The following is a 12,074-nucleotide window of genomic DNA, read 5'->3' as shown; positions in this document are numbered from 1 at the left end:
AAGCGAATAAGAACTAACCACCCGCCGATATTGAAAGGTTTAAATAACATAAATACGTAACTAGGCTTACTAACCTGATAGTGCCCGATAGTATCTTAAAATGGGCGAAGAGCGGGCTTCCAACCATCATTCTGAAACCAGTTTCAGACCGGATACCACAAGTGAACACACACACGTTTACCAAATCGCACGAGTCCTTCTACTAGAGGGCGCTGGTCGTTAATTGCATTTCTTTGTGTGGTTGAACGCCCCCAAACAGCAACCAATTTTCCACAATAAACACGTAATTTCCAATATATATTTTGTTTCCATGTGTAAAGATTTAACAAAACTTTTTTTACAAATTCAAGTAATTATAAAAAAAAAGAAACAGATTTTTTATAAAATACTAACTATTCCATTGAGAAATGGTCCCACTCGTCTGATCCAATCGTGTCAGAAGAGAATCCTTTGAAGGAAGGCGACCCCACAAGGCCAAAAATATCAACGTCCTGCCGGTTGAAATTTACTGAGAACAATGGGCCCCCCCCCCCCGAAAAAAAAAGAAAAAAAAAAATAAAAAAAACCATACTAGTGGGGCAACACCTTAAGGGGGTGTTGCGAATGAAATGAGACACGCTAAGGACCATGAATTGATAACTCATGGCAATTCTCCGAAAGAAATGCAAGCTTAAGTATCCACATATGCATACAAATGAACATGTATACAGTGCATATGTGTATGGAAATTGAATGAAGTATAACGCACAAAGGACCATGTTACAGATCTTGGATCTAATTTGTCGATTAAACTACTATAGTGGGCGACACCTGTATGGAGGATTGTCGCGAAAAGAGCGGTTCAGCTTCGGAAACAATATCGCACGATTAATATCATTTTACGATTTTAGTCTATTTGACCCTTGTGACTGTGACCTTGAATAAAGGTCAAGGTCATTCATTTGATCAAACTTACAATTAGTAGCCCTTCATCCCAGCATGCTACAAACATAATGCATGTACAATGCACATGGCTACAGGCCAGTCAATTATTGATAGAGTAGTCATTTGAAGAATTTAATCCATTTGACACTGTGGCCGTAATTAAGGTAAAGTCCATTTATTTGAACAAACTCTGTAGCCTTCCATTTCAGCATGTTACAGACCTAACACCAGGAATACAAAAATCAGGTCTGCATGACTATTGACAAAAAATTATTGCAAGTGAATAAAACTAGCACTCCCAATTCAAAACTGGTAGGTTAATTCTCTTACGACTTATCCTAAATGTCGGAAGGTAGTTCGATTTACAACTTATCTTATCTTCGGAAGGTAGGCCTATTCTTTTACCTATTGGAGGTGAAATAAAACTAGCACTCCCAATTCAAACCTGGTAGTTTGATTCTTTGACGACTCATCTTAATCTTCGGAAGGTAGTCCTATTCTTTTACAACTTATATTGATCTTCGGAAGATAGTCCTATTCTTTTACATCTCAACCAAATCTTCGGAAGTATATTTTAATTACCAAACAAAAATTCCCTGAATGTACACATTAACACACCTTTATGGTGAACAAAATAGGTTACAAGATTTTAAATAAAAATGTATAGTAATAAGCTTCTCCAATGAAATGAAGAAAAAATCATGTCATGATTACATATTTCAATTTGATCCTGACATATGGCTTCATATTCACTCAAAAGTGACAATTCTGATTATGCATTCAAGTGTTAAGAATTTCCAGTTAAAGTATATACAGGGCTTTTTCTCACTGCTTTGGGAATGGGGCCTGAGGCTTTGAATTTGGGGAAAATAACGAATAAGATTTGTTATTTTCAATGTAGTTTATGTACTTTTCTGAAGCCAGTTCACAAATATTTAAAGTCTTGACCAAAGTTCTATGTTCATGCAATATTTTTGCATAGTTTTCAAGAAATTTTGATTTTGGGAAATTTAAGGCTTGAATTGGGAAAAATTTAGAGGTTTTGCCATGGGGAATGGGGCCGATTTTCGAGTATTTTTTATGACCCATGTAATATCAGGTGTCTAGGCCTCTAGGTAATCTATTTGAATCATGTGACCTTGAATTAAGGTCAAGGTCATTCATTTAAACAAAGTGACCCATCAAACTTAATAGCCCTTCATCCTAGCATATCACATACATGTAGTTATCAGACAACATCATCATACTGACAGTATACATGTATATATATAATCATATGGACAGTATCTATGATGTCATAAATACTCAATGACATCACCAATATCAGCACAAATCCTTATAGATTTTTTTACATATATATACACATACGTAATTATATAGGGTCCGGTATATAATCTTTATATACATGTACTTCACTTTTAGTTTTAAAACTTTCGTTTAACTTCTGTAACTGTATATGCCATGTATAACGAAACATCTTGTGTGTACATTGCACATATAGATACTGGTATATATCTACATGTATCTTTGTTGGGGTTTTATTCAATGTTTACAACTTTTATTCGTTCAGTTACTGCTCATCTTCCATTTCACACATTTGGTTGTGCTAGGTTTAGATGCTCAAGGAAAGCCAGAGTACCCGGAGAAAAACCATGGACTAGTAGTACCTAACAACTTACTGCCCCACATGGGATTCAACTCGCAATTGGTTTCAGAGGTGGAGGGCTAGTGGTATCATGTCTGAACTTCTTAACCATTCATAAACCATATACGGTACAATTATGGTCTATGTATGTGGAGGGATAAATCTTAAATTGCCTCCCCTGAAAGAGTTATTTAGATTTTCTTGAGGGCAAAGCAATGCTAAATGGTTCCTGACACATAAGGACATAATGAATATAAATTAATTAAGCAATAAACCTAGTATGTATTGTGTAAAATAAAACTGTAATAAATAATTTAACAAGAATTTCCTTAATACTAAGTATTGATGGTGTAATATTATCAATACAATGGTCCACTACACATGTACATGTACATGTATATATATATGTGATATGCGAAACAAATTGCACAAACTTTATGTGTTATCTGTATCAGACACAGATATGTGTCCTGACACACTGTCAGTGAAATTCATTAAAAGTCTTCAAATTGTTAACTACAGCACTAATGCATTATTAGGCCTAGTGCTGGACTCGTCAACGGATCGCGGACTACACACAGGTGAATCTCGGTGCTATTTTTAGGCTGCAGTTGTAAACAGTTATAAAAAACAATCTAAACAAGCGTCAACTATGGCTTATGTAGCAATTTAATTAAACAATCAAACACTATATTAGCAGTAACGTATATTCAAACAGCCTCTGTCTCAGAGCAAGTACAACTGACAGTTTTCAAGCTATGATTTGAAACGCTTTGGTTCTGTTGTCAGTCAGTCGCGTGTTATATTTATAATTAACCTAGGCCTAACACTCTGAACTGCAGGCTTACAAAAACAATCAAATCAGACAACAACAAACTCTTAACATCAAATATTACACATGAAATAATACTTATATCCAACGATAGTGATCCAGTGTCTACAAAACATAAAATGCATAACTACTTACCTTATATTGGATACTTAACTTGAACAGCGAAGGCGGCTTCAACATTCACGAACCGGCTCAATACACAATATTGGGATTTCCGGAAATGACGTCATATGTAGACGCTTCGAGAACATTCTAGAACATTCTATGGGGAAATTCCTGATCAACGTCAAAAATATACCTAATTTCGAGACCACCGTGTTGGAGTTTTGTGGCACCTATTAAAGACTTAAAGGAACCATTTTATTCAGAAAAACATCAACTTTTTACTACTGATAATATTTTGTTCATCTACTGTATCATTAGATTCAACAGGACGAATTAAACAGAAACTAGCGGTGAAAATGTCGATTTTTGCCTGTTTGACCCAAAATTTCTCCGTCAAATGAATTTTCGTTGAGTCAACAACTATCTCAGAAGATAGATCACGCCTGGATTTACTTAACTGTAAAATATCATTAAAAACTTTCTGTTAATTTCCTTATTACCCAACTTGCGGTTATAAGCGTGTTGGTAGGTTAAAATCGTCGTGGTTAACATTCGTTCCGAAGGAACGATAACTCTGTTATCGCACCTTACGTTTCTTCATCAAATATTTTACCTATTTGTCGAACGGAGGGGAAACATACTGTTACGTCCCCAACAAAGTTTTTTATGTAAATGAAAGTATCCATTAGTCTGCAATTAACCGTACTTTTCAATATTTACATTCGCCGTATTTGAAAAGTCTGACAAAAATGTACGAACAAATATTGGCAGGGTCACATTGATAACCAGTAAACTTTTAAAAACTTTATCGATGCATAGGTAAGATGTATATATCCATTTTATTTTTATGGATTTTCCTCGTATGCGTCGTTTTTATTTCAAGAACATATCGGTTGATAAGGTATTGACAAATGAGGTTCCCCAACACGTGACTTTTGCTTTATCATGTTTATCAAACTCGAGTTAGTTAATTTTTAAATTTTGAAAAGACGCGAGCTTTAGCGAGTGTTTTAAAGCTATGAAAAATTAGATAACGAGGGTTTGGATAAACATGATAAAAACAGTCACGCGTTGGAGAACTTATTTATACTTTAACTTTAACTCTATATTTATACCATGGTGACCATTTTCTCGTCTTCATTCAGGGAAACTGCTTTGGAATTTATCCCAAGCGTTTTCCAGTGTAAACATGCATAGGTATTGAATAATCACTCTTTCTTCATTTTGATAACGGATTTCAGGGTAACCAGACGAACTACAAAACCTTTCACTCAATGAGTGAATGCATTTGTGTTACTTATGTCACATCTAATTCATTTCATTAATTTCATATTACTTGTTGCTTATGAATACGCAAAAACAAATCACTGACACTGCCAAATGACACAAAAATATCCAGGAACATTAGGGGTCTAAGTCAGACAAAAGCTTCCGTCCGCTTTCGTGCCGAAGCAGTCACTTCAGAAAATGCCATTCCTGATGAATGAAAAGCAAGGGCCTACTTTCTTCTTATCATTTGTGCCTTAATGTTCATACCCTCGAATCAAGAAGAGTTTTTTAATATGATAGCCATTACCAAACGTTACTGATATTTTGAGAATTTCGGCAGAACTGGTTAAAATCATGATATTTACGTCAACAACGTTCTTAATATAAATGATATTGATGAAACTGGGACTAGTCGGAGCACATGCTTTCCTTTTTCCAATACACGGTACACGGTGCAAGTGTGACATGGTTGGAAAATGTCATTGCGTTGGCCACTCTGCTCTATTGAAAGGGCCTTTATGTGGTCAATCTATCAAACTATGGGTATAAAATGTCTTTTATCAAAAGTTTGTTTCCAGTAACAAACTCAAATTTAGAAAGAAATGATGTGGAGACAGACAAGTATGCATAAAAGATAAAATGAGTCTATAATAAGTAAAATATGTAACGTTGTAGAACAGTTGTCATTGTTACTGATGAGCCAATCACAAATGACCTTATCAAATCTTTTCGGAAGCCTGCCCGGAGGCTTTAAGATAAAGAGAGGTGAGTGATCCCAGCGTAACCTCATGAAACTATATTGCCTAAATTAATGTTGCTTTTTCCATCCATGTTGTATTGCTTTATTCTTTATTTTATACGCACGTATTTATAATGCAGTCATATCTATACATTTTGAAATGACGTACCAAATAAGTGTACTCATGCATTTAGTCTCTATATTATAAAGTCAAAATATTTATTATATGAATTCGAATATAGTATATATACATGTATAAGTATTAAAATCTCCCCATCCACATCCCTGTTGTAATTATAATTTTTTTTTTCAAATTCAAATAAAAATTGTTTATCGTGATATGTTTCAGATACACTTTGAAAGGAAATAATGTGTATGTTTTTTTCCTCCAATATATGTACTTAAACAGAATTGAACACGTTTGATTTGCCATACCAAACATTCCAGACATTTGTTCTTTTGTTCACTTGTTTTTTTTTTCTTTGAAAGTACATAGTGTTCATTTTATTCTGTATTTATGTTTAATTATTTTACAATCATTCTTCTCAGTCGTTTTCAACTTATGTTTATACAGGATATTTTCCACGTAATCTATGATCAAGTATGTGATAATACCAGTGCTTTATAGTCGGGTGTTCTTCATACACACCTCAAGGTGTGCTGAAGTTTTGTTGAATTTGAAACAAGTCTTACCTCACCTACGCAAGCGGTTTTGCAAGTCTAAAGGCATGGTATGCCGTCAATAAGTCTTTTTTTAAAAATACAGTTTTCAAAGAAAAAAATATATAATAACCAAAATCAAAATTTATTTTAGTTCTTTATTGTAAAAGATATGTATAAACAATGTAAAATAACAAGCAACGAGAATGAAAAACAGAATGGAGATATTAACAGGCGGTGAGAGTTGGTTTATTTCTTTCCTAATATCGCAGACCCTAGATATCTCCGGGGTACCAGCACTTGGTCAATTAAATGGACAACTCCGTTGGTGGCGGCGATATCAGCACTGAGTACTTTTCCGTTTTTTTACTTGAATTGAATCCCCTGTATCAATAAAAATATCCACATACAGATTAATTGGATCAATTAATTGAAATATACAATATGTTTTCTTCTTTACTTTTGTAAATTATCTTTCTTTCGGGGCTAGTAAACGAGATTTCCATTTCAAAAGCAGATCACGAAGATTAACGTTCGCGGATTCGAAAATTAAATAAAAAGTCTGATCAATATAATTGTAGTAGATATCTATTCTATAAATCGCACGCAAAAGAAAGTTGGTTTACAGCGTTTTCGATTCCAAATTGCGAAATGTTTTACTCTCAAATATTATGCGGTTAAACAGTATGCTGAATGTAAATTGCGTCATAGGTTAGATGATAAAGTTAGAAAAGGTTTAAGAGGTAAAGTATACCTGTAATATTCAATCTGATTCTATCCTGACGGCTGTCCATTGTTACTAAGGACTCCTTGTTATAAAGACCAGCCGAGTACTCAGTGGAAGGCACCACGTGGTAAAGCAGGATTTCTGAAATAGAAATAGTGATGCATATGTAACATTACATTGAAGGATAGTCAAAATATTTTTGTGCTAAATTGCAAAGTCTTTAATTGAACACGTCTTTCTCATCAGATTATTTTTCAAAATATTGAATGTGGTCCAAACACCTCATGTATTGTATTTTAAAATCCGAAATTGAAAACGTCCTTCTGATGAGATTATTTCAAAATATTTTTTCAATAAATGTAATTTTTGTGAAGGGATAACCCGAAACTTTTTGTCGATAATCGCTGATTCCTTCTTTAACATTGCAAACATCGATATCATCAACATCAAAACAATATACCTAATTTAACCTACCTTTTGAGAAGCTGCGGGTTCTTAGCAAAACATAGATTGTCCAATACGTTTGATCTCTAGTCGAGAAAACGCTTGATTTGAGGGTTGGGGCAAAAAGCTTGTTTGTTGGGGCAAAGCGTCACCTAGAAAAATACATTTAAAGATATATACACTAATTAAATAGAATCCGGTATACTTGTAAGCATGTTAGAATTTCATACAAGTTTATTATCATGGCATTATTATAACATTGTTCTGTTTTTAAAATTATATTCGCCGCTATGCCTTTAACTAAAGCATTGATGTCTATTCATATTATGCCTCTGACGTATAATCCCATCAAAATACTAGAATACAGTGTAACTGCACAGAGAAGTAAATGTGCAACATCGATAACAAATAATTGCAAAATCAAGGATGAAGATGATAAATCATTTTTGGTGGAGACATTAAATACAGATAGCTTGGGTGAACACTGGAGTATTATTAGTGCTACCAGTCAACAAGTGGCACATGTAGAGTGTTAACAGATTATATGGTAAGAATTAATCAAACTTTTCCACCATTAGACCTCTAACAATATTGCTGACCAAAGACATATCTTATCCAATTCAACTAGACATAATGTGTATATACTTGAAAAAGAGTGATTTATGCTATTCATGTTTCAATGGAATGCCATGCATAGAATATATTGCTTCTTCTCCCTTCTCCTTTTTTTGCTTTTCCTTTTAAACATTTTTGATTTGCATCCCTTTAATTTCACCAAAAACATTTCATGAAGGCTCCACCTTTTAGTACCTTGAGTACTTTGATTTTAATTTAAATGTCCCCTTCGAGGATACACAAGCAGACAGCATACTATTGAATGAAAAGGAAAGAAGAGAATACTACAGAAAGAGCGAAAGAAGAAAAAGCTTAAGGTTACAATTCCAAAGAGGACCAGAATCGCAGAAATACGAGAATATGATTTTTCTTATACACTATGATAAGAGACCGAGGAAATCGTCTTTCAAGCGCAATAATATAACATATCCATTTTCATAATTTCAAAAAGCTGACTAGAGATTAGAAATTGTGGAAATAATTCGATGAAAGTATCCTTAGCATACCTACATATATATCTATTACAGTCACCTTAACTGGAAAATAACATTTCTGCGAAAAAGCTATATAATGCGAAATTAAGTTTCAGCGAAACAAAGTTGGGTTAGGATATCTTGAACCTCCTATATTACTACCTTGAAGGGCTGTTGCTAGGTCTGCTGATTGGACCTTCGATAACAGGGTAGATAACTCTGAAGCACCGGCGACAATGTCGACAATACTGCCCTCTGATGGTAGCATTACTGTATCAATAAAATGGATGTATCCGTTGCTAGCCTGGATGTCGAAATCCAATATTCTTGACCCATCAACTGTGACCTCCTGTCGGTTAAAATAAGGGAGATTTCAGAATGTCGAATTATTAATGGAAGCAGAAAATTTGTCAACAGTTCATACATATATTAAAATACTGTATAAGAAAAGTACTTAGACATTGTTGACAAAATTAAGAAGGAAAGATAACTGTGATATCAATTTTAAAATTTCAGCTGCCCTGAAACATTTGCTTTTACTTTAATTGAAAGCACACAACTAAAGGGATAATTCAGTAAGGCTAATTCTGTTACATAACCAGAAGCAAAATATGACATAAATGTATTGTTCTACATTCCCTATGAAACATATAACAAGAAAAAGTGACAAATTTTAAGACATTTTTAAGTATTTTGATTGATGCCGTTAAAAATTCCAAATCGTTGATAAATACGATTAAGCAGGTACAACATGTACGCTGTACCCATACTCGAGCCAAAGTCACGCACGTTAAACAATGCACAATGTGTAATGTCGGAAAGTAAGCGAGTATGACCATGTCACATACATTTCACTACAATGGGCTTTTCTGGCATATCACAGTGAAACCAACTAATCCAGTTTCTATTAGAACTGGTTTGTTTCCGAAACATGTGCAAATTTTAATGTACTCTTAGACTGAATTTTCCCATTAAGAAATATACTGAAACAAACAATTGATTAACATTTATAATCTCAGAATAGTTTATCTATTTATAAATTGCATTTCAACAGCAAGAAATTTTGATCTAACTTAAGACATCAACATTTTCATGATCTTTGAATATCAAGGAGCTACCTCCCCTTTAATTTTATAAGCCATAACGGGTATGTAACATTAGATATCACGTTTGTTTTTGTTTGTTTGTTTATTTATTTTATTATACCACCAGTATCAGGAGAAGACTAAGAGAGACAAAGCCTGATGTAAAATCCTCTATTGATATTTTAACTCATTTTGTCAATGAAATATTAGGAAATTGAAATTTGCATATAATATTATGGACAATTTGTTCGTCATGGTGACAAGTAGTGCCTTTGTTTAACTACAGTGTGACTTACGTTATTATTATTGTAGATATTGAGACGGATTTTCTGCCCAGCCAGGGTATCAAGTTGTAACTCGTTGGAAGCATCTTGTTTGCGGACGGATCCCTGAACCACGTGATATTTCAAAATGTTGGCGAGAGCATCAACATCCTCCCCGAGGGCGGCAAGCAGGTCAGCTGGCAGCTTATCGAAAGCAGCATTGGTGGGGGCGAAAATGGTGAAGGTCCCTGTCAGGCAAATGAATTGGGTTTCTTGGTAAACATTGTCATTAGGTTCGCATTAGATTGCATCAAAAGCAAGCTTGTTTTAGCAGTAGTTTGACTTTTGCGTAATTTAATTTTAGCGCTGTTCACGTAAATAAATAGAGGTTCTTGGTCAAAATTATTCATCATCAAATTCGTATTAGGTTTAATAAATTGTAAACTGTAAATATCTTTATTTTAGCGGTAGTTAAATTCTAATGTTTTTGTGATGTTTTTGGAACGTTTATTGAATTACAGCTCTTAATTTCAAAAAATCAGATTTTTCTGTATTGAACCACCGTATTGTGCTGATCTGTATCCACGCGAAAAGTTTACATTTTTACGCATTTGCGTGAAAATTTCATTGCGCAAAAATAAGCATATTTACAATATGCTTCTAAGTAGTTGGTGATATTCGCGAGGCTTTTGATTTCTCAATATTCTTGAATTCATTAAAAAACCTCACAAAGTTCTTCAAAGTCAAAATGTTACTGATCACAACTTGTCATTTGAACGAAGCTTTCAAATGGGATTCACGAAAATAAACTTCCTTGATCAAGACACCGTGAAAAATTGTACATTCACGATTTTAGTAACTATACAGAGTATACTGTACATCTAAGATGATTGCATTAATTGTACAGAATATCTGAATATCTTTTGATGCTATGAAGAAGTGACAGAAAAAGAGAGATTGATATAGGCAACAAGATAAAGTCTCATTTTAGCTTTAAAACATACATTTAAACTCTGTTCAAGCTTATCCTTAAAATTTTCAAATCCCATTAGTGATTTCCTTTTTCAATTTAGAAATCGTTACGACTTGGTATCAGCTAATAGAAGCCGACATTCATTAACCATTTTTAAGCCAACTAGTTATTTCAAACGTAATTAAAATATCTCTTAAAGTTATAGATAATATAAACTGTCTCTGCTCCAAATGTTCGGCTGCGTAGCCTTCGTCTTGGAAATAAATCGCAGTCTTCTGATCAAGTCTCATAAGATAAAGCATTTAAAGATATTCTATTGAAAATTTCATCAACCCCAATACAGTTTCGCTTATCCGTAGATTTTGATTTATTCCATACGATCAAAGTCATTGACTATCTCGAATTTGAGAAGTGTCTGTCGTGATAGTAATTATGTTAATTAAAAAAGCTTAAATAACGTATTTAATTTCATAAGATTTTTAACATTCAAACAAATAATATAACAATCAATAATAGACTTAAATCAAACTGAACTTTAAAATATCTAATAGATCTATTATCAGTTGACCACTGACCTTGTGTGAGAGCGTCCGCAAGACCAGCTTTCTGTACTAGACTGACCAGCGTGGATTTTCCAGACGCCTGTAAAACCTCTACTAAGTTAGCGCCCAATACGGAATGTAGAGCCAGAGTGAAGCAGAGTACACGAAGCATCTTGTGTCTAAAGTTGAAATCAGGAAATGGTTCGCCGGGAGGTCTCTAAGGTGACTGATACAATTTTGAATTTATTTGCTCATATTTATACCATTTCAAATTCCAACCTTGTTTCATAACATGCAGTCATAACTCCGATAACGGCGATTCCATGGCAGATAAACGTGACTGGTATCAGTATAGGGGGCGGCCCTCACGTGGAACCGGAGTACATGGACAATTTATAGTTCTTCTTACCTCACGAACTAAACGCACACATTACATCTACAAGTTGTATAACATTAATGCCCATAAACGCTTGAACGCGTGATGTCGGCACATTCGTAAGTAGCTGTACAATTGACAACGTTTTGATTTGTTTCGCAGGAACATTTGATTTTTTTACATTAATTCCTTGCATAGAAGGTGATTAATTCAACCCATAACAACATATACTGCTTACACTTTTACTTGTTTTTAACATAAGTGCTTTATGTTAATTGACATACATTTTTGCACGTATAGATACCTCTCAACTATAGGAAAATTCCTGACTAAGTAATATGGCGGAAATTTTCTATTTACTATATGTTGAATGGAAACATACCATACGGTCTCATTTTGTCC

The 12,074-nt window shown here is 34.0% G+C and overlaps 1 protein-coding gene and 1 long non-coding RNA gene across 2 annotated transcripts; both read right to left on the bottom strand.

The window, feature by feature from the left end:
• Positions 1-6,318: 6,318 nt before the first annotated feature.
• On the bottom strand, positions 6,319-7,269 carry LOC138334210 (uncharacterized). Its single transcript, XR_011210073.1, has 2 exons — positions 6,929-7,269; positions 6,319-6,558 (listed from the first exon to the last, which is right to left on the bottom strand). It is a non-coding gene; the product is annotated as an uncharacterized lncRNA (long non-coding RNA).
• Positions 7,270-7,492: 223 nt separating this feature from the next.
• Positions 7,493-11,537, bottom strand: LOC138334209 (uncharacterized protein SYNPCC7002_A0175-like). The gene is made up of 3 exons (XM_069282815.1): positions 11,330-11,537; positions 9,815-10,029; positions 7,493-8,782 (listed from the first exon to the last, which is right to left on the bottom strand). The coding sequence occupies exons 1-3, from the start codon at positions 11,466-11,468 to the stop codon at positions 8,546-8,548; spliced, it is 591 nt and encodes a 196-aa protein (XP_069138916.1). The 5' UTR covers positions 11,469-11,537; the 3' UTR covers positions 7,493-8,545.
• Positions 11,538-12,074: the final 537 nt, after the last annotated feature.

The sequence above is a fragment of the Argopecten irradians genome, chromosome 11, assembly GCF_041381155.1.
Source record: "Argopecten irradians isolate NY chromosome 11, Ai_NY, whole genome shotgun sequence".
NCBI classification, from domain to species: domain Eukaryota; kingdom Metazoa; phylum Mollusca; class Bivalvia; order Pectinida; family Pectinidae; genus Argopecten; species Argopecten irradians.
The sequence above is the reverse complement of the archived record's forward strand: the minus strand, read 5'-3'. Positions and strand labels throughout refer to the sequence as shown.